This window comes from Staurois parvus, unplaced genomic scaffold, assembly GCF_062004578.1.
Source record: "Staurois parvus isolate SC_StPar_1 unplaced genomic scaffold, SC_StPar_1.0 ptg000177l, whole genome shotgun sequence".
Classification (NCBI taxonomy): Eukaryota; Metazoa; Chordata; class Amphibia; order Anura; family Ranidae; genus Staurois; species Staurois parvus.
Window position 1 is genome coordinate 6,830,236 of NW_028317973.1, and position 23,710 is coordinate 6,853,945.

The 23,710-nt window shown below is 44.0% G+C and overlaps 1 protein-coding gene across 1 annotated transcript in view; it reads left to right on the top strand.

The window, feature by feature from the left end:
• The window catches only part of LOC149462310 (microsomal triglyceride transfer protein large subunit-like), a 153,513-nt gene that overhangs the window by 65,857 nt on the left and 63,946 nt on the right, over nucleotides 1–23,710 (top strand). The window contains exons 7-9 of the mRNA XM_089677129.1: nucleotides 6,077–6,245; nucleotides 11,521–11,628; nucleotides 18,592–18,804. Coding sequence (XP_089533255.1) covers nucleotides 6,077–6,245; nucleotides 11,521–11,628; nucleotides 18,592–18,804 — 490 coding nt within the window. The remainder of the gene's footprint in view (nucleotides 1–6,076; nucleotides 6,246–11,520; nucleotides 11,629–18,591; nucleotides 18,805–23,710) is intronic.

Below are 23,710 nucleotides of genomic sequence, written 5' to 3' on the forward strand. Positions count from 1 at the left end.
CTCCACTCTGTGAAAAGTCTTCTAAAAAAAGAAGAGACTGTAATAGATGTGTTTTTGCAATCCATTTTATTGCTCATGGTTTTGCAATGAGAGCTCCAACAAGCTTCTGAGCCACTTCTTATCTACCCCCCATCCACCTCTGAGCACCGTCCCTTGGTTTCACATTCTACCCACCTTCCAGTATCACTCATTTTAGAGAATACAGAGCCAAGTATAATTTTGTGGTGTTTTAACCAATTGTATGGAATTTGTTAATAATAACAAGATAAACAGTAAAATAGATTCCCTGTAGCTAGCAGCAACCCCCTCCCCCCCACCACCCTCCCCAGCAACAATAGACCCCTAGCAGCAACAACAGATTTCCCAGCAGCCAGCATCAATAGGCTCTCCAGCAGTCTGCTGACCCCTCCCTCAACAGTAGATCCCTTTGAGAAACAAATACCCCCCAGCAACAATAGACCTCCCCAGAAACAATAGACCACCACACAAACATAAATCCCATCCAGTGACAACAGATACCCTAGCAGCCAGAATCAGTAGACCCTCCAGTGAACCCCAGCACCCCTTGCCATTAGATGCATCCAATGTTGGAGGTGCTGGGACTGAGTTACATTGTTTAGTGGCATAACGTGGGGGAAGAAGCTGGGGGGGTCACCCTGGGCGCAACATCTAGAGGGGCAGAGAAAAGTACTGAATCCCGAGTGTGCCACCTCTACCACTCTGTATGATCCATGCTACTAGCGCTGCCTGAGCCTCCTCGGCTGTCTGGACTCAGCAATGGGCACCCTCTGTAATTGGCCAAACTGGGTCACGTGCAGGTGCAGCAGTGGTCAGAGCTGGCTCTGACAGGTGATTGCTCAGCTGCTTGCTCCTGCCTTGCTGTCTGGATATCACTGCTGGCTGGCTCTGGATCTCCTCCTCTGGAGGGGAACAAGAAGAGCCCTACCAGGTGTGTGGTAGCGGTGCACTGCTGTGCTGGGGCCAGGCTGTCTGGAGATGAGCAGGTTCAGCAGAGACTGGGACATGGAATCCTAGGGGGTGGAGAAATATGTCTTCCCACAATCAGTGGCTGGTCGCTGGTCCTCCTCCTATTCCTTCTTCAAAGGAAAACTATGTAAGGGTTGGACATGAGTGCATTTTCTTTATCCTCTCTCTGGTTGTCCTTTGCAAACAGCTCTGACATCATGACATGGAAAGCTCCATGGGCCACATGGACTCAGGAATCTAGTAAACAAGAAGCATGTCTATAGAACTGTATCATCAGCTTTCCAATAACGAACCAGAAAAAGAGGACAAAGAAAATGCACTCATGCCCAATCCTTAGTTGTCTTCCCTTTGAAGAAGGAATAAGAGGACCAGCCACTGAAGTAAGAGTAGGGTGGGTCAGTAGGGTGGGTCAGTCAATGTCTGCAGTCAGCCCTCCGCATTTCACAGGCTATATTTGAAGAGGGGGACTACAGGCATGCATAATGAGAAGTGACATCTCCTGGCACTAAAGCCTGGTACACACCAACTACCGTACACACTTGCCTTATATGCGCCGAATGTTTGCTGTTTTTTTTAATGCACCTGTCCTTTACTGTGCGTGTGGGCCCGGTCAGGAGGAAGAGGTGATTAGTGATGAAGTTCTTGACACAGGCTGAAGGCAAAGGCCAGTAGAGTGATTGGCAGGGGTAGAACAAGGAAGAATGTACACAGCAACTGGTCACAGAAACTCTGCCACCTTGGCATTCTTTATTAACTTGGTTTCTGACAAAATCATGGTCATCTGAAACGTCTGTGCTTAGCAATTTAAAACAGGCAGGAATGTTAAACTCTTGGTACCAGTGCCTTCTTTAAGGGGTTTCAGATGACGGGAGGCGAGACAGGGTTTATGAACATGTGACCACCGTGTTTGGCTGTCACAGTGGTCACATGATCGGAAAGCTTTCCATTAGCTGCCAAACTCAGGGAGTGCTAAAAGTCCACAGGTTAGGGTGCGCAACTTACTTGCCTTGCCCAGGGTGCTGAAAACCCATTCTACACCACTGACATAGTCACATACTAACTAGTTAGTCTGGCTGAAAAAAGGCACAAATCCACGTAGTTCAACCATAAAAGGGAAAAAATGTATATCCTATACCCACAGTTGATCCAGAGGAAGGCAAAAAAACCAGCAAAAGCATAATCCAATTTGCTAATGCAGGGGAAAAACTTCCTTCCTGATCCCCCAAGAGGCAATTGGATATTCCCTGAATCAACTCTACCTATAAATGTTAGTATCCAGTTATAATATATGTATCTAGGAAAGAATCCAGGCCTTTTTTAAAGCAATCCACTGAGCTGGCCAGAACCAACTCTTGAGGGAGTCTATTCCACATTTCCACCTATGTATTTATACATGTTGATCATATCCCCCCTTAATCTCCTCTTCTCAAGAGAGAATACATTCAGTTCCTCTAATCTTTCCTCATAGCTGAGCTCCTCCATACCTCTTATCAGTTTGGTTGCCCTTCTCTGTACTTTCTCCAGTTCCCCGATATCCTTTTTTGTGAATTGGTGCCCAAAACTGAACTACATATTGCAGATAAGGTATAACTAATGATTTGTACAGGGGTAATATGATATCTCTCTCTCTCTCTGGAGTCTATACCTCTTTTAATACAAGAAAGGATTTTACTCGCTTTAGATACCACAGCTTGGCATTGCATGCCACTATTAAGCTTGTGATCTACCAGAACTCCCAGATCCTTCTCCAGCATTGATTCCCCCAGTTGTACCCCCCTAGTATGTATGATGCATGCATATTCTTAGCCCCCAAGTGCATAACTTTACATTTATCAACATTAAACCTCATTTGCCACATACAGTAGTTGCCCAATTAAACAGTGCATTGAGGTCGGCTTGTAAGTTGGAGACATCCTGTAAGGACGTTATTCCACTGCACAGCTTGGTGTCATCTGCAAAGAAATGGGATTTATAATCCCAGACCCTATATCATTTATAAATATATTAAAAAGTAAGGGTCTCAACACTGAACCTTGGAGTCCACCACTGACAACCCTAGACCATTCAGAGTATGAATCATTAACCACTGCTCTCTGAATTCGGTCTTTTATCCAGTTTTCTATCCATTTACATACTTATTTTTCCAAGACTGTAGACTTTACCTGACTTATTAGCCATGTGTGGGGAACTGTGTCAAACGCTTTTATAAAATCCAAGTATACCACGTCCACTGCCACCCCTCTGTCCAAGGTTTTGCTTACCTCCTTATAAAAAGAAATCAGATTTGTTTGAAAACGCCTGTCTTTCATGAATCCATGCTTAATTTTTTTTCCAGCTAGAACTCATCTATGTTATTAAACTCTCCGTTATCTACCCGACTATAGAAGTTAAACTAACAGGTCTATAGTTACTTGGTAAAGACTTTGATCCCTTTTTAAATGTAGGCACCACAATGGCCTTAACCAATCCGGTGGTACTATGCTATTCATTAACCACTTCAATTCCGGACACTTTCACCCCCTTCCTGTCTAGGCCAATTTTCAGCTTTCAGTGCTATCAGATTTTGAATGACAATTGCGCGGTCATGCATCACTGTACCCATATGAATTTTTTAGCATTTTTTTGAGACAGATAAGACTTTATTTCGATGGTATTTATTCACCACTGGGATTTTAATTTTTTTGCTATATAAATGAAAAAGTCCAAACATTTTGAAAAAAAAAGTGTTTTTCTTTCAGCTATCTTTTTAGTAAAAAACAACCCAAATTAGTTTATAACCAAAAATTATAATTTTTCAAAATTTTTTTTACATTTTTATTTATTTTTTTATATTATTATTTATGTTTTTTTTAACATACCGTCACCCTAGCAGTACAGTGTCACCATAGTGACACCTTACTACTTGTGGGGGGGGTGATGAAGATTTTTTTACACTGATTGCTTTTACACCCATAAAGGCTGTAAAAGCAATAATTTCTCCTCTATGGCTGCATTCTTGCAGCCATTGAGAAATACTGTGAGAGCTGTGATTGGTCACAGCTTGTCACATGGTGCAAGGCTGTTGTTGATGATTCACAGATTTCACAAGTAGTAAGCAATGATGTCAGGAAGTGACATCTTACTACTATTCATGTGATCACTGATTGGCCAATCAGGGATCACATGAATCGGGACCTCACAAAGAGGTCCCATACAGTGATCACAGTGGGCACCGGATCGCGGTGCCGCGTTCTCCCAGGGAGTGCGCACAGGCAGTGAATGCGGAGGCCATTTATAAACAGCAACCTGCTTTGGCACTGCTCCCTTCTGGCCGTTTATGTACATGGGCCGGACAGGAAGTGGTTAAAGAATCCCTAAAAATTAGGAACAATGGCTTTCAAATGACAGAGCTAAATTCTTTTAGGACACATGAGTGTATGCCATATGATCCAGGTGCCTTATTCACCTTTATTCTGCAAACTAACTGGACTCCTCTCCTCCTGCTGCTGCAACTGTTACAAATCACAGCATTGTAGTGGGCGGGAGAAATGGCAGGATGGACTCCTCTTCTTAATGTACTCATCTGCTGCTGCCACTGCTATCGAGCTCACAGCATGGAGGAGCGGGAGATACTGCAGGTCTACAGGTTGAGTGGGAACTGCCCAACATTTCATATTAACAAGCTGGTCACTTGCTTTTTAACAAAAAGAGTTGGGCAGCTCCCACCCTCAGTTCACATCTTCCGTGCCTCCCGCCCTGTTCCCTGCAATGAGTTCGGTGGTGGTGGTGGCAGGCAGGTAAGTACATTCAGAAAAGGAGTCCATCCTGAAATGAAGTGAGGGGGGGTAGCTGTGAAATCAGGGGGCCGTGAGAGGGGGAAGCTGTGATATGGGGGGAGGTGAGGGGGGCTGTGAGGGGGGCTGTGAGGGGGGGAGCTGTAATATGGGGGACTATGAGGGGGGGGCTGTAAAAGGGGGAACTGTGATATAGGGGGCTGTGATATGAAAAGTAGAAGCTGTGATATGGGGGCTGTGATGTGATATGGGGGGTTGTGATGTGAGAAGGAGGGAGCTGTGGTGTGATATGGGGGATGTGATTTGAGAAGGGAGAGCTGTGCTGTGAGAAGGGGGAGCTGTGATATAGGGGGCTGTGATGTTATACTGGGAGTTGTGATGTGAGAAGGGTAGCTGTGATATGGGGGGCTGTGATGTTATACTGGGAGTTGTGATGTGAGAAGGGTAGCTGTGATATGGGGGGCTGTGATGTTATACTGGGAGGCTGTGATGTGAGAAGGGGAGCTGTGATATGGGGGCTGTGATGTGATATGGGGGGTCTGTGATGTGAGAAGCGGGAGCTGTGAGATGGGTAGGCTTTGAATTGAGATGGGGGCTGTGATTCGAGAGGGGGAGCTGTGATATGAGGGGCTGTAATGTGAGGGTGGAGTTGTGATATGGGGGATGGCAATGTGATATGGGGGGCTGCGATGTAAGGGAAAAGCTGTGATATGGGGGGCTGTGATGTGAGGGGAGATCTGTGATATGGGGAGCCTGTGATTTGATAGGGGGGCTGTGATGTGAGGGGGGAGCTGTGATATAGGGGCCTATATATATAAGGGGTTGTGATGTAAGAGGGCTGTGATGGGAGAGGGAGGGACTGAGGACACTAATGTAAATGGGGCTGTGATGTGAAGGACCTGAGTCATAGAAGAAAAATGAGATTCGTACCTCTGCAGAAAGAAAATGTTACAAACCGGACCTCAGTGAGTCTTAATTCAGTACCCCTGGTCTAAATATTTCTGGACCGTATCAATTTGGAGCCATTGTGGATCATTTGGGGTTGTGTCAATACCATGTCAATCCCCCGTGTTCCCGCTGAAAAAAAGTCCTGTATACAGTACATGTCATGATAGGTAGTTTAACTTTAGAGTAGATTTGAATCATTTAAAATTCTGCTCAGCTTGATTAATTGCATGCACATGTGATCTATCTATTTATCAATCTATCTATCTGGTAGCCTGTATTTGAATGTACTACCATTGTTACTGGATTAATGTTTTCATTAATTATACTGATTGCTGTTCAGAAACTGATGAATGTATATTATGTTGCAGCCCGTTTTTTATTGATGCAGCAGTTGCATCCCAGTCGCATGCTTCAATATTAGCACTTTCAGATTTCCTGGATTTTACCAAAAAGAAACAAGCTAAGATACATGAGAAATTTCTATATTCTGCAGCCTTTGTACCACACCCTTCAACAGCACTCCTCAAGCTTGTGATGGTATGTCATATAATACTAAACTAAAGTTATAATGCTCAATATGGTTGTAAACCTCAGATATGAAATATGAACAAATCATATCCCTCTATAGTGTGTATATCTCAACCCAAGTGTTATTTTTGTCTGCTACATTGTTCCTCTACTATCAGCATGAATTACTTCTGACAGGTTTTCCTGACACCAAGAGAAAAAAGGTAACAGGGGAGGGAGCTACAGCACAAAGCCCCTGATTGACAGCCTCAGCTCTGTTCCTGTGTGTTGTGTGAAGGGGGGTGTGTCTCCTCCCTCCAACGAGCTCTCAGAGCTCTCCTCACTGAGCTCTACAGAGTGTTACTTCAGCTTCCCACTCCCTGCTTTCTGAAAGCTCAGACAAGCTGGATAAATATTGTACGTGGAACAGCTGTAGAGAAGAGAGGGCTGCAGATAAAATATCCCCAGGCTTCACAGAACTGCTGTTTCTCTCTAATTTCTCTGTGACTGACACTATGGTGAAAGAGGAGGACACAGGACTGTTGATTGGTAGCCTGGTACAGCCTACCTGTAGGAGGGGCTAACAACCCAGGACTTGCACCCCTATTCTGGGTGCCACTAGCAGGCTTCTGGCTTCCCTGTGTGGGTCCTTTCTCTCCAAAGGAGCAATTTTACAAACAGTCTCAGAACATGTTACAGGCCTGATCCTTAAAGCGGAGTTCCAACTGAAAAAAACAAAACTGTAGCTGCTGTTTTTTAAAATACAGCCACTTACCTGTCCCTTGGTCCAGCGGTGTCCTCACCACTGCTGGTTTCACTGGCTGTCTTCTCTCCCTGGCGCCGGCATCTGTAGTGTGGGCAACCGGCTGTGACAGCTTGCGGCTTCACAGCTGGGTGCACATTGCACATGCGCGATAAGCGCTGTGCTTTGTGAATGGCCCCTTAGTCTTCTGGGACCTGCCATGTGTCCCAGAAGACTACGGGGAGGGAGGACATTGTCTGCTTCCGATCACCTAGGCCAGTGGTGGGCAACCTTTTTTTTCAACTGAGCCAAATCTCGCCAAAACCACGATTGAAATTTATTTTGAGAGCCACATTTTTAAAACTGAAAATACATCCCCCATATAGTAATTCATCCCCCATAGTAATTCATCCCCCATATAGTAATTCATCCCCCATAGTAATTCATCCCCCATATAGTAATTCATCCCCCATATAGTAATTCATCCCCCATAGTAATTCATCCCCCATATAGTAATTAATCCCCCATATAGTAATTCATCCCCCATAGTAATTCATCCCCCATATAGTAATTCATCCCCCATATAGTAATTCATCCCCCATATTAAGTCCCCAAGTCCCCCCTGTGTGAATTCACTTACCTTTGCTCCGCGCGTTCCTCTCGCCGTGTTCCCGCGCCGTTCCGGTGTAGCATGAATATCTGTCTCCTATGAGGCTCTGTCCCCCTCGACGTATCTGCGCATGTGCCAGTTTCAGGCATTAGCAGCCGATCGGCGATCTCCGGCACATGCGCAGATACGTCGAGGGGGACAGATCCTCATAGGAGACAGATTTTCATGCTACACCGGTCTTCAGGGCGGACTGTGAGAGGAGCCCAGCGGGAGTCTAGCTCCGCGGGCCGGATTAAAAGGTCCGCCGGGCTGTAGTTTGCCCATTGCTGCCCTATTGCCTGTCACCCGGTGGGCAGTGTGCTCCGGAGCCGCAGCCAAGGTGAAAAAGGGCCGCATGCGGCTCTGGAGCCGCGGGTTGCCGACACCCGACCTAGGCGATCGCAGCAGAAGTGGGAGCGGGTACCTGTCAAATTTGGGTACCCTCCCCAAAGGTTCCAATCCTTAACGGGGAGCGGGGGACAAAGCATTAAAGCAGAACTTAACCTTTTGGGTGGAACTCCGCTTTAAGTCAAGAGTCATGACCACCAAGGTCTAACAATGTATACCCATTAGCATCTTCCAGCCCCATCCTGCCTGAGTTAGGTGTCTCCTCACTTACCTAGGTATAAGTCTCAGACAGGCAGACAAGAAGAAACAAATCAAGCCCTTTGTTTTCTAGGTTTACTTTACTGCTGCATAAAACTTCTCAACACAGGTTAACATTCTTTATGGAACAGAGATGCTCAGTTCTCATCCACTTAGGGTACATCTTCAATTTTTACTCTCCCTAGACGTTGCCCATTAGGGAGCAAGGTTTCTCAGCATTCCTCAGCCAGGGAAGGCCGTTGTCCAGAGGAACTACACCCTACTGACTAAGGCCCCCAGGAACTCTCATAGGAGCCACAGCTGGAACACACACAGCAGAACTGTGCTCTAAAATCCTTTACTTCTCTCCAACATCCACAATACTCTGCAGAGCTCTAGATATACAGTTGTGCTCAAAAGCTTGCATTCCCTGAGAGAAATCATGAAATGTAGGCTTTGATATTGAAAATATAATTGATCATGCCAAAAACTGTATTTATTTAAGGATAGTGATCATATGAAACCATTTATTATTACATAGTTGTTTGGCTCCTTTTAAAATCATAATGATAAGATAAATCACCCAAGTGACCCTGATCAAATATATATATATCCTGGAATGTTGGGCCTTGAAGCAGACACGCAAGGTGACACACACAAGTTAAAATGGAAATTAAAGGTTAATTTCCCACATATGTGGCTTTTTCAATTGCAATTAGTGTCTGTATATAAATAGTCAATGAGTTAGCTCTCACGTAGATGTACTGAGCAGGGTACAAACTCAGCCATGGGGAGCAGAAAAGAACTGTCAAAAGACCTGCGTAACAAGGTAATGGAACTTTATAAAGATGTAAAAGGATATAAGAATGTAACCAATGAAAATGTGTTTACTTGCAAAACACTAAAGTAGACATTTGATGATGGTGGCCTGCTATTCAGGGTTACTCACATTGACAGAACAGCCCTATGGAACTTGTATTTCTGAATAGCAGGACTTGGCTGATAAGCAGCGTGCCTAGGACCACATCTCATTTCCCAAGAGAGGTAGCATGTGGGCAGGGGCATATAAATATCAAAGCCCAGGAGATTGGCCAGCAGAATGTGGAGGGAGAATGACGGAGAAGGAGGTGTGCTTATGGCTGAAGCACTGAACTAGGCTGTGGAGCCAGGATTGGAGAGGGAGAGAGTGTGGAAAGAACTCACTGATCACCCAGCTTGCCATGCTGCCATGCAGGCCACTCTGATGGCAGGAGACAGAGCGGGATGCCAAGTCTGAACCAGAGGGCCCATGGACTGTCTCTATCCATTGGGAAGGATGGATCACGGCAATCCGCCGAACCACATTGTTTGGGTTATAGAGACCCTGCATCCACTAACAAAGCGAACATTGATAGTTCGTCACCTCAGTTATCTGCTTGCACATAGTTGTGAACATTTCATACAGTTGCCCCAGTTGTGGCCTAGTTATACCAGCGCCATTGTTGGAATACACATGCAGTACAGTTATCATCCAAACTGAACGCAAGACATACAGTTATACTCAAAGATACAGCAATGCCAACTGAATTAATAAATTCCCCTCTCTTTCTGCAGAGCACGATTCATACTACTGTTCATCTTTTGCCCTTGACATCCAGAGGGAGTTATCTTTGTCCATAGACATTTATGCCAATTGTTGCTATTTACCGCTTCAAGCTCAATCATTGCTAGAGCTCTTAAACAGAATCTTGCACTAATTCTTTGCCATCAATCAGGGGAGTGTTAGCTCTTCTCCTCTTCCCTCACTATCTTTGATGTGACTGCCCTGAGGAACTATCATCCACCCCCGAACGCAACTTCATACCAATTGGGCCCCAACAAGTGTGCAGAAGATGTTATAGAGCTCTTAAAGGGGACATTTCCAATTATAATTGAGAATTCTCTTTATTTCACACTGAATCCTTGTTATCTAGTTCTGAGGACCCACAGTGAGCTTATCTGGTATTGATAGTCATTCTTGCTCACTGGGGATTCAACAGTTCCCTCAGACTGGAGGCAGTGGATTATTTCTGAAAGCAGGCCTGCTAATAGATACTGTTCTTTTATTGTGGGTGTTGTTACTTTTGCTCACAATTGCCAAGAGTGATCAGATTTGCTGACCATTATCAGTGTTATTTTGTTATTTTTGACTCAGATACCTCCAAATCCAATATAAACTTCACTTTGGTTTATACTACTCTGTGTGTGAATCCATTTTAAAGGTGTGATTTATCTGGGTCACCAGAACACGGTGGTGTCAGCAGAGGTTGGGCTTTCAACAAGAGGTCCAGATTGACAGGGAACCCAGAAATTATTCAGCAATCCCTAAGAGGGTATTGCTACAAAAATATATCCAAAACCTTGAATATACCAGTCAGTACTGTTCAATCAGTTATTAAAAAGTGGAAAATTTGGGGATCTCTTGATAGCAAGCCAAGGTCAGGTAGGTCAAGAAAGATTGCAGCCACAACTGCCAGAAAAATTGTTTGGGATACAAAGAACAACCCACAGGTAACCTCAAGAGAAATACAGGCTGCTCTGGAAACAGACAGTGTGGTTGTTTCAAGGAGCACAATACGACGATATCTGAACAAAAATGAGCTGCATGGTTGAGTCACCAGAAAGAAGCCTTTACTATGCCAATGTCACAAAAAAGCCCGGTGAGGCATGTCAAAGTTATGTCAAACATATTGCAACAAGGCTTTTTTTGTGTGGCATTGGCGCAGTAAAGGTTTCTTCAAGTCAACCATGCAGCTCATTTTTGAAAATATCTGAAGGGACAAACACGAAAAAGTTTCTCATAAGATAACAGAGCAATTTTTGTATAATTAGTATAGTATTTGTATGAAAAACGAAAAAAGACTGTGCATTACAATACAATACAATACATTACATCACTTCCGAAGTTATATTCTTTCTTACAAGAATTTTCATAACACCAGTAACCTATTTGGTTTTGATATAAGACTACAATGGGAAAAAAAAAGGACAATCATATTCTCATCGTGTGTATGCGACTTTACACACGACACATTTAAAATACATTTTATGGTTTTAAATTTCTGTACATAGCTGCGTTGATTTTGTGTTTATTTGATGTTTCTGTAGTTCAGCTTTGAGAGGGTCAGTATTATCCAGACAAGTGGGAGGAATGTTGTAGCATTCAGAATTATATTTCTTTTTATTACATCTACGGATGGATAACACACCGTCACATATAGCAGTTTTTTGATTGCCTTCAATTCCCATAAGCAGTTATGTTCTGTGTTGTAAGTATACTTGTAAAATTGAGAACTGACTTTCATTACCAGGAAAAGCTTAGACAGAAAGTACCAAACCAAGAGATTATGGAAACAGGAATTATTATAGCAGGAGCAATTATTGGCAAGCTCTGCAGAATGGACCTATGCGAAGAAGAGGTAGGTCATTCATTAATTCCTTAACATTTTCTGTTCTGATTGGCATTATTCCTGAAGTTTTAAGGGGTTTGTTGCCATGACCATTATTGATTCCAGAGATGCTTTGATGTGTAGTTTGGAAAATGCTTTTCTATTTATTTAAGTATATTTTTGTTCATATGTGCTTACGAAGGAATCACTGTTCATTAAATAGCATAAAATTCCAAGTTCCTAAAAAAAAAAAAAAAATGTTAGTGTTACAAATGTACACTGCAGTGTACAGAGTTCAGCAGTCTAAGGAATATAATGTAATATGTAGCACAATGCACCTAGTGCAACAGTGGTATGCGATATAACAGTGGAGAATTCGCTATAGCATTGGTTGATGGAGAAGTACACAGGTACAGCTTCTGCCAGTGGAGAAGTGTAAATGCAGCTGTGATCGGGGAGGAAGGTGGGTAGTGCAGGATTGGTGAGTGGGCACAGAGTAGGTCAATGGAGATGTGTTTGAATGCAGTGGAGATGTGTGTGTGCAGTGTTGATCACAGGAGGAGTGTGTGGATGCAGGGGCGGTTACTGGAGAATTGTGTAGGTGCAGTGTTAATCAGCGTAGAAGAGTAGGGGTGCAGTGCCGGTCAGTGGAAAAGTTAGTGGATGTTGATCAATGTAAGAAGATTGTAGTGCAGTGGGGGTCACTGGAGAGATGTGTGGCAGCAACTGTGATGAGAGAGAAAAGTGTGTGGGTGCAGTGTTGGTCTGTAGAGAAGTGTGTGGATATGCAACAGTTTTCAGTGTGGAAGTGTGTGCATGCAGTAGCATTTAGAGGAGAAGTGTGTGGGTGCAATGTTGGGCATTGGAGAAAAATATGGGTGCAGTGGTGGTCAGTGGAAAAAATGTATGGGTGCAGTGTTGGTCAGTGAAGGAATGTGTGGGTGCAGTGGCAGTCACTGGTGATGTACATGGGTGCAGTAGCAGTTAAAGGAGATGTGTTTGGGTGTAGTGGCGGTTAGTTATGTAGAGCAAGGGTGCAGTGGTGGTCACAGGAGATTTGTGTGGGTGCAGTGTGGATTAATGAAGAAAGAGTAGAGTACAGTGGTGATCACTGGAGTGATGTGTGAGTGCAACTGTGATCAGGGAGAAAAGTGTGTGGACGCAGTGTTGGTCAGTGGAGAAGTGTGTGGGTGCAGTGTTGGGTAGGGAAGAAGTGCATGGGTGCAGTGGTAACCTGTGGAGAAGTGTGTGGATCATGGGGATAGTATTTGGATGCAGTTTTGGTCAGGGGAGAAGGGTGTCGGTGGAGTGGTAACCAGTGCTGAGGAGTGTGGGTACAGAGGTGGTCAGGAAATAAGTGTGTGGGTGCAGTGTTGGTCAGGGGAGAAGTGTGGGGGTGCAGTAGTGGTCAGGGGAGAAGTGTGGGGGTGCAGTGATGGTCAGTGGAGAAGTGTGGGGGTGCAGCAGTGGTCAGGGGAGAAGTGTCTTTGGGTGCAGTGTTGGTCAGGGGAGAAGTATGAGGGTGTAGTGGTGTTCAGGTGAGAAGTGTGGAAGTGCAATAGTGGTCAAGGTAGAAATGTGGGGGTTCAGTGTTGATCAGGGAAGAAGTGTGGGGGTGCAGTAATGGTCAGGAGAGAAGTGTGGGGGTGCAGAGGTGGTCGGGGAGAAGTGTGTAGATGCAGTGGTAGTCAGGGGAAAAGTGTGTTGGTGCAGCAGTGGTCAGGGGAGAGGTGTGGGGGTCAGGGGAGAAGTGTGTGGGTGCAGAGGTGGTCAGGGGAGAAGTGTGGGGGTGCAGTGTTGGTCAGTGGAGAAGTGTGGGGGTTTTATGCTGGTCAGAAGTGTGTAGATGCAGTGGTAGTCAGGGGAAAAGTGTGTTGGTGCAGCAGTGGTCAGGGGAGAGGTGTGGGGGTCAGGGGAGAAGTGTGTGGGTGCAGAGGTGGTCAGGGGAGAAGTGTGGAGGGGCAGTGTTGGTTAGGGGAGAGGTGTGGGGGTGCAGTGTTGGTTAAGGGAGAAGTGTGTGGGTGCGGAGGTGATCGGGAGAGAAATGTAGGGGTGCAGTGTTTGTTAGTGTAGAAATGTGGGGTTCTATGCTGGTCTGTGGAGCAGTGTGTGGGGTCAGTGTTTGTTAGGGCAGAAGTGTGGGGGTGCAGTTTTGGTTAGGGGAGAAGTGTGTGAGTGCAGTGTTGGTCAGTGAAGTGTGGGGGTGTGATGTTGGTCAGGGGAGAAGTGAGGGGGGTGCAGTGTTGGTCAGAGGAGAAGTGTGTGGGTGCAGTGTTGGTCAGTGGAGAAGTGTGGGGGTGTGATGTTGGTCGGGGAGAAGTGGGGCGTGCATTGTTGCTCAGTGGAGAAGTGTGGGGGTGCGATGTTGGTCAGTGGAGAAGTGTGGGGGTGCAGTGTTGGTCAGTGAATTGTGGGGTGGCAGTGTTGGTCAGTGGAGAAGTGTGTGGGTGCAGTGTTGGTCAGTGGAGAAGTGTGGGGGTGCGATGTTGGTCAATGAAGTGTGGGGTGGCAGTGTTGGTCAGTGGAGAAGTGTGTGGGTGCAGAGTTGGTCAGTGGAGAAGTGTGGGGGTGCGATGTTGGTCAATGAAGTGTGGGGGTGCAGTGTTGGTCAGTGGAGAAGTGTGGGGGTGCGATGTTGGTCAGTGAAGTGTGGGGTGGCAGTGTTGGTCAGGGGAGAAGTGGGAGGGGGTGCAGTGTTGGTCAGGGGAGAAGTGTGTGGGTGCAGTGTTGGTCAGTGGAGAAGTGTGTGGGTGGAGTGTTGGTCAGTGGAGAAGTGTGTGGTGCAGTATTGGTCAGTGAAGTGTGGGGTGACAGTGTTGGTCAGGGGAGAAGTGGGGGGGTGCAGTGTTGGTCAGGGGAGAAGTGTGTGGGTGCAGAGTTGGTTAGTGGAGAAGTGTGGAGGTGTGATGTTGGTCGGGGAGAAGTGGGGGGTGCATTGTTGCTCAGTGGAGAAGTGTGGGGGTGCGATGTTGGTCAGTGGAGAAGTGTGGGGGTGCAGTGTTGGTCAGTGAATTGTGGGGTGGCAGTGTTGGTCAGTGGAGAAGTGTGTGGGTGCAGTGTTGGTCAGTGGAGAAGTGTGGGGGTGCGATGTTGGTCAATGAAGTGTGGGGTGGCAGTGTTGGTCAGTGGAGAAGTGTGTGGGTGCAGAGTTGGTCAGTGGAGAAGTGTGGGGGTGCGATGTTGGTCAATGAAGTGTGGGGTGGCAGTGTTGGTCAGTGGAGAAGTGTGTGGGTGCAGTGTTGGTCAGTGGAGAAGTGTGGGGGTGCGATGTTGGTCAGTGAAGTGTGGGGTGGCAGTGTTGGTCAGGGGAGAAGTGGGAGGGGGTGCAGTGTTGGTCAGGGGAGAAGTGTGTGGGTGCAGTGTTGGTCAGTGAAGTGTGTGGGTGGAGTGTTGGTCAGTGGAGAAGTGTGTGGTGCAGTATTGGTCAGTGAAGTGTGGGGTGACAGTGTTGGTCAGAGGAGAAGTGGGGGGGGGGGTGCAGTGTTGGTCAGGGGAGAAGTGTGTGGGTGCAGTGTTGGTCAGTGGAGAAGTGTGTGGGTGCAGTATTGGTCAGTGGAGAAGTGTGTGGGAGCAGTGTTGGTCAGTGGAGAAGTGTGTGGTGAAGTGTTGGTCAGTGAAGTGTGGGGTGACAGTGTTGGTCAGGGGAGAAGTGGGGGGGGGGTGCAGTGTTGGTCAGGGGAGAAGTGGGGGGTGCAGTGTTGGTCAGGGGAGAAGTGTGTGGGTGCAGTGTTGGTCAGTGGAGAAGTGTGTGGGTGCAGTGTTGGTCAGTGGAGAAGTGTGGGGGTGCGATGTTGGTCAATGAAGTGTGGGGTGGCAGTGTTGGTCAGTGGAGAAGTGTGTGGGTGCAGAGTTGGTCAGTGGAGAAGTGTGGGGGTGCGATGTTGGTCAATGAAGTGTGGGGTGGCAGTGTTGGTCAGTGGAGAAGTGTGTGGGTGCAGAGTTGGTCAGTGGAGAAGTGTGGGGGTACGATGTTGGTCAATGAAGTGTGGGGTGGCAGTGTTGGTCAGTGGAGAAGTGTGTGGGTGCAGAGTTGGTCAGTGGAAAAGTGTGGGGGTACGATGTTGGTCAATGAAGTGTGGGGTGGCAGTGTTGGTCAGTGGAGAAGTGTGTGGGTGCAGTGTTGGTCAGGGGAGAAGTGTGTGGGTGCAGTGTTGGTCAGTGGAGAAGTGTGTGGTGCAGTGTTGGTCAGTGAAGTGTGGGGTGGCAGTGTTGGTCAGGGGAGAAGTGGGGGGGTGCAGTGTTGGTCAGTGGAGAAGTGTGGGGGTGTGATGTTGGTCAGGGGAGAAGTGTGTGGGTGCAGTGTTAGTCAGGGGAGAAGTACAGTATGTAGGTGCAGTGGTGCTGAAGTACTTACTGCAGTTTTGTTGGAAAGGTGCGTCATTCTTGCTCTCAATTCTAGATTTTTAAATTAAAAATATTTTTAGGATAGGATACACGTACATGCATAACTTTTAATACCGTGACTAGTGGTTTTGGAGTTAGATGTGTAAATCTATTTCTTGGCATACGCTCCCAGTTAACTCTGAACATAAAACTTTGTACAAGTGTATTAAGTACTGACAGTAATCTTATGAAATGGCTCGCAGCCAGTATATGGTAGATCAAAATAGACTTTACAGTTCATTAAAGTCTTGCTTTAAGGCACATTCCAATCACAATTGAAAATTAAATCTTGAAATGCTTACAGGGAGTACAGCCTGAGTGCTCAGTACTTTAGTTCTTCATCCACCAGACCATCCTACTTCATTGTGGTGGTAGTCTGGTAATTGTAGAACACTAATTAATGATGCAGAAGAAGAATTTTCAAGCACACCTATTGCAGGTTCCTTGATGCCTCTTGCCTACAAAACGTCTGGTGTTAAAAAGTCAGTAAGTAGGATTCAAGTCTACTGTATCTTGGAAGTTTGTATGTGTTTGGTGATGCAGGCAACAAGCTCAGAAGAAATTGCAAAGTTCAGGCTCCAGGAAGTACACTCCTAATAATCCTGTGAGATGTTCTCAGAATTCTGCTGTAGGTTACACGAAACCCAGATGAAGGTAAATGAATTAAACTATGTGGACAGTTGCAGAATTTGATGAATAACATTCATGGCTCATGGTTTGATTTCACATCTTGCCTGGCATTACTGTATGCAGTGTTTTATTTTTCAACATTTGCACCAAAGACATGGGCTAACCATTGCTGTTTTTCGATGCTAACAGGCACCACTCTCCTGTATGACAGGTTTACAGCACCCTTCGTCCGACCCACACACATACATCCAACACAAAAATGATAATCACGTGATCGGCAAGTGCTGGCACCACAAACATATAGAACAACAAGCATTTAGTACTGAAAATCCCTAAATCTCTTTTACTTTAGGTCAAGGGTCTCCAGAATTTTGAAACAAAGGGCCATTCACACTTTAAGGGGGCTGGACTGTGGCCATTTGGAGTAGAAAATGCCCTGGCATCGATGGGAGTAAACAATGCTATAAGCTTGTTATTCAGTAAGAGGAAACAAATTACATAATTGGTGTTAGAGGGATAGTGCCCTGTAATTAGTGTCAGTGGAAGGAAAAGTGTCCCCTAATTGCTATCAGTGGGAGAATTTGTTGCCCTATCTTTGGTGTCAGTGACAGAAATAGTACCCCATTGTTGGAGTCAGTGCAAGTAATAGTGCCCTATCATTGGTGTCAATGGGAGGAATAGTGTCCTATATTGGTGTCAGTGGAAGAATTAGTAGCCCCATATTTGGTGTCAGTAGCAGGAATAGTACCCCATTGTTGGTGTTAGTGGGAGGAATCATGCCCTGTCTTTAGTGCCAGTGGAAGAAATAGTTGCTCATATTAGTGGAATAGCCCCAAGGGTTGGATAAAGGCATTAGAGAGCCACATTTGGGCCACGGGCCACAGTTTGGAGACCCCTGCTTTAGGTGAAGCATACCAAACAGGAAAAGGACTAAAGTAAAAGTCCTTCAAGGATTTCCCAAGTGTTGGCTCTTTGTTGTTTTCTTTGGCTAAGAGTGATCCTCCTCATTTGGATTTCTGTGAACCAAAAATTAGAAACCCTGATCTGTACCCCAGTCTATGTTAATGCTGGACATCTATATTTCTTTACTGTTTTTTCAATTCTTTATTGAAACTATCCCAGTACAGGCATAAGTTCATAGCAGACAATCAGTAGCATAACCAAATCATATTGCCACTTAGACATACTGTACAATCGTAAAATTGGAATAAGCACTGTCTTGTTCAGCTTAAAAATAGGTGTTTCCACTGTGCATAACAACCAGTTGGTTTTACTCAATGGGTGCCCTGGTGTATCCAGGTAATACTAGAACCAAACCCAAATGACCCAGACAGCCTGTGCCACCTGCACATATTTCTATGTTAAACATTGGAGCACGACTAAAATGTTAAGTTAATGCCTAAGTTTAAAATTGTCTGAAATGGGGAATGGCGGGTGATTGATAGCTCGCCCCTTCCATTTACAGATCCTGTGCCATTCATAGAAGCTGGAGTATAGCGTCTATGGGTGGTGGAAAAGGGTTGGAATAGTCAAGCTCTCCTGATATGAGCCCCTTCTTGTATTAATCCCCACTTCACCAGAAGATGGCAAGGGTGGGGGGACTCGGACAGAGAAAGATAATTATAAAAAGAGAATGAATCAGCACAAGGGACACGTCATACTACCTGTACATTATGTCCCTTCTGCTGATTTTAGTGTTTGAAATGTTAGCTTAACTTAGCCTTTCAAACCAGAGAAACCTTTTTTAGCTATGGATAGACTGGGGACAGATTAGATCCTATTTCCCACTGGTACCCTGACACACCAGGACAGCTGAGCAAAATGTCCCAAGGGGGGAGAGAAGACATTAAAACAAATGACACTTGTTATAACCCTGCAACACTTTGTCCAACATAAAATAAAAAAGTTGTGGCTGGAATTGGAAATTTGATTTGATACCTCTGTTTCTGTTTTATCTGTTCTTTTTTGTTTTGTGTGCAGGATGTTGAACTAGCAAAGGACACATTTTTGGAAGGGCTGAATAATGCACAGGATGAGGATGACATGATATTATACCTTCTATCTTTGAGGAATGCTCAGCTGCCTGAAACCATCCCTATTCTACTTGAGTATGCAGAGGAACATACAGGAATCGTGTGCAGTACAGCCTTGTCAGCTCTGCAGGCCTTCCCACCATACTTTTTATCTGATCAGGTACTGAAGTCTACAGGATACAGGCCAGTGCATCAATGACTTGACTTCTTTCTTCCCTGCAGTATACATTATGTTCCTTGTACATGCTCACTACTCTACACATACAGAAAGAAGATACTAGTTTTCTCTGTTAAATGCCTGCTATGGTTAGACTGTGTCTGTAAGAATCATTTCTAAGGGCTAAATTACCTCATTTCTCTTTTTATAATATAAAACCTTGTAATAATTCATATGTTATACACTGGAAATTATTGCACTGACAGATTCCACATAGCAAAATGTAATCAATTTTCCCAGTACAATTTCTAGGTATTTTAAGTACTTCAGCAGCTACCATGTTGGCTGCCCAAAGCTATATTAAACACAAAATAAAAAACGTAATATACTGCAGCTTACCAATTATTAGATGCAATGGCTGCATTCATTTTTTATTTTTTTAAGGCTTTTTTCCCCTTTGCTTTCACCTGCTGATCTGGCCAGTAACTCACCTCCTATATTAGGGTGCCCTCACTCTAGATGAAGGAGTACAGGGGGTACATTTGGACAGCAGCATTGTTAGTCAGTATAAGGGGATGTAGTGTTAAATTTACTAGCAGATTTAAACACACTAACAAATTGAAGTCAAATTTCATATCACACTTTAAAATCAGTTACAATTATTTTTTTTCCTTTTGGGATAAAGGTTCTACATAATATTAAATAAAAGCTGATCATTGTAAGCACTCCTATTGGTGTAAAATGATTTGTCTCATCTCTGTAACTGATCCATCTGGATGAAAGCTTTTTTTTTGAAAAACAGTCTTACTGGCTGGATCAACAGATGAAAATAGAATAAAGAAACCCTAAAAAATAAAATTAATGCAGCCATTACGTCTAAGAATTGGTAAACTGCAATGCAATACATTTTTGCATTTGGTTTTAATACTTCTTTAACAATCGCCAGATAGGGGTACTAATAAGAATAATGAGCATTGTACTTAATTCTAGTAAATGAGATGAAGGGTCCATATTGATAATGCATTTAAAATCTTCTCTTTAGTGTAATTATACCTACAGTAACATGATCTTAGGCTGTATCAAAAACAATCATTTGTGTAATTCACTGTGCGCCATTTCTATTGTAGTATCAATATTTTCAGGGTAATCTGTTCTTTTGGATAAACCAAATTCCTTATATTTCCCAGCCAAATACATTTCTGTCTTTGTAATTCTCAACACACATTCTTTCTTATCTTACAACACACTATTGTTGATGTTTTAGGGAAAGTGACAAATTGGTGTGCTCTCTTTTAGTTGTCATGCACAGTCTGTTAAAATGATTGACCTTCTAAACTTCATGTATTGATGTTACATTTACATCATTACTAGAAGACTCATCATCTGAAGTCATTTGCAATGATCAACTCAAGAGCTAATCAATTGCATTTTGTAGCTTAAAGCCTTACTGTAGTCAGAATTGTTCTAACCTTTAGATATGGCAGAAGGTGGCATAGTGTAAAATACAGTATAGAAAAAAGCCAGTATGCCAAGGTCCAGGGCAAAGTGTTTACCTGAGCTCCATAAAAACCCATCAACTCTTGTAAGCACTTTGGACTGGGTATTGGCATGCTTGCTTTTCTGTACATTATGCTTAAATGCCTTTCCTTTTGAGATTTTTCTGTTATGTTTTAAATATGGTCTGTGTACACATTGGGGGTATTTTCCATGCTTTGCCGGACACCCCTTTCCTGGATGGACTATGAGTGTGAATCCTTGTAATGTGGACACAGACAACAATAATAAAAGTCCATAATAAGGTATAGTCCATATATAATTTCTTCAAATAACATAAATTTGCCACAACCGTAAATTCCTTTGTGCTCAACACCCCATCAAAGTGCTAGCTCACCAGATGCTGGTGTTTAATCAGCATATCTCTCAAATATCAGTAGATGTGGAAGACTCAGCAAAATAACGATTACTCCAGATAATAATCATTCATCAGATGGTTGATTCAATTATACTCCATCATGGTAAGTATAATCCATATGTGGATAAATAAAGAACACTCGTCATAGCATAATATCGTTTGACTATTTATTGTATCAAAATCCCCCGTTAAAACCAAAATCACAATATGTAAGGTATAACATCAGCATTGATTAATATATATATATATATATATATATATATATCTGCAGTCTGCAAACAATCTCCAGCTCTCACAGTGACGTCTCACCAGCCGCTCTCAGTAACAGATGACATGGTTGCAGTCACATGGGCCAGCCACGTGGTAACGGCGTACGTGATGACTTCACTGCTTGATCACGATCTTACGTGTTTCGTCACACGACTTCGTCTGAGGGACACCTTATTGTGGACTTTTTTTGATTGTCCTGATATTTCACTAATTTTTTGGCACTTTATTTTGTTTGGTGGCAATTTTCTTATTTTTTTTTTGGTTTTATATATAGTTTATATATATAAATTTATTATTTTATTTCAGGGTGTTTACAGGTTGAGAGCGCTGTTTATGGTATATCCCTATTTTTATATATACTGTTTAATTTTGTTTAAAATAGTGGCTTCAATCTTTTTTTTAAATTTGATGGTTTTCACGTCAGTGTGGCGCGATGTTGTAAGCCATTGATGGATTAATTTATCAATCTGTCATTGTTGATATATTGGTAGTACATCCATTTTTTGCTTATACGCAAAGTTTTTACAACAATAATAAAACCTTCTTCACTTTCTGTCTTTGTTCAAAATTTTGGTGTTTCCACCAATTTCTTATTCTGTCTGTCACATGGGTAGAAAGTGAGGATAAATCTTCCAAATATAGCAATACCTCGGTTCTCTTAATTCGTTCCACGACTCTGGTCGTGAACCGAATTGGTCACGAACTAAGGCAAATTTTCCCATAGGGTTCAAAGTAAATCAGGTTAATCTGTTCTGAGCCCTATGGATGTGGTCACGAACCAAATTTGGTCGCCAACCGAATACAATTTTCCCATAAGGTGCAATGTAAATAAGGTTAATCCGTTCTGAACTTTTTTTTTGTTTTTGAACCACAAAAATATGAATCAAAGTACAGTACAGTATGAATAAAGAGGACATTAACCTTGGTTGAGGCGACTTCTGGCGTGGAGGACAGGAAGGCGGTTATTGTTCAGAGGGAGAGTCCCCCTCCATAAGGACATTGGGGAGATCTCCTTCAGGGGTTACCTCTCTTCTTTGTCTCTTAGCTGCAGGCTCAGTTTTGGTGAAAAATCTGTCCAATGTCGCTTGTCTTTTCCCATAACCCTCCGGAAATGAGAGACCACGTTATCGTTCATCAGATTCAACACTCTGTTCATTACAGTTATGTTGGGGTGGTGCTTCTGGTCACTTTCATTACCACTCTGCACTTTCTTTTCAACAACATGCATGCTCTGCACATTCTTGTCACCTTCATTACCGCTCCACACTTTCTTCTTACCACCACGCTTGCTCTGAATTTTCTTTGGATCCTTACTGGATGTCTGGTACAGTATGTGCTAAAATGCACACAAAAACAATTTACAGCAAGTGTTCACAGGGATGTATAATACTGTATAGTATGTGCTAAAAAGCCCACCAAAAAGCTTCTCAGTACTGTCTTCACAGTAGACTTTCAGTGTCTGTCTGTGACCACGATCTCGCCTAGAGGAAGTCAAGACCACATGTCAGAGCAGGGAAGATGGCCAAGACTTATGTTCATCAACCAAAGCAAATTTTTGCGAACTCTTCTGTTCATGAACCAAGTTGCTTGTGAACCAAAGCATTCATGAACCGAGGTATCACTGTATAGACACACACAGCAATACAATGTTGAGAGAGGCTTGCACCCTTCCTTACTTTTCTAAACAAAAAACAGACCGTTTTGTCTACAGTTGGGCCGTAATAGCATGGTGTGCATTCTATATACACATTAAACATATTTTTTTTAAATTCCAGTTTGTTTTCATGTTTCTATAAAAAATAACATAAGTAAGTAAAATCTAGGAGTCGGTGAACAGTTGTCTTCACTCACAAAAGTAAAAAGGGCTTGAAAAAGTATGGCTTTCTGGAATAGCTGATATCTGAGAATTGCCATGCCCTGTCAATTAGTACCACAAAGCCTTAACTGTGTTTCCTGCCTTTAAACTTTGGGGGGTTGGGCAGTCAGTAGTGTAGAAAATGCCCTGACATCAATGGGAGTAAACAATGCTTCATCCTTGGTATTTATGGGAGGAACAGTGTCCCATTATTGGCATCAGGGGAAGGAGTAGTGTCCCATCATTGGTATCAGGGGAAGGAAGAGTGACCCGTTATTGGTGCCAGTAGGTAAAATTGTATCTCATCATTGGTGTCAGTGGGAGTACCTGTTCCTTATTGATGGTGTCAGTGGGAGGAATAGTGCCCTAAGAGCCAGATATAGACATGCATAGGCCACATTCTGCCCCAGGCTGCAGTTTGGAGATCACTGGTTTAGACTAAAGACCCTGGGGGCATAACTGGGCTGCAGACCTAACTACAGTACATGCTAGAACCCAAGACTTTGCACATCTCATGCTATCCTGCTGCTATTCTGTGACCTTAGGCCTTCAAAGTCATCCGGCAGATACCTTCCCATCCCATTGGCTTCACAGCGATGGCCAAGATAAGGCAACGGAAACATACAAGTGCTGCTGAAAACCTTCCACAAAATGGCGCTCCTGCGTCACATTGAGTTCCGGTTCACAATGTCACTTCCGATCGCCGCACAGCCTCGTCCTGACAAGTTTCATCACTTCTGACTTAGTCATAGGGATTGCTGTACAGCATGGCGACTCTCTTTATGTACCCTTCTCATTGCTGCCATTGGTCAATCACTAATGATGGGCAAAACCACTCACAGTCCACCCATTCATATCTCACTGCTCTACTG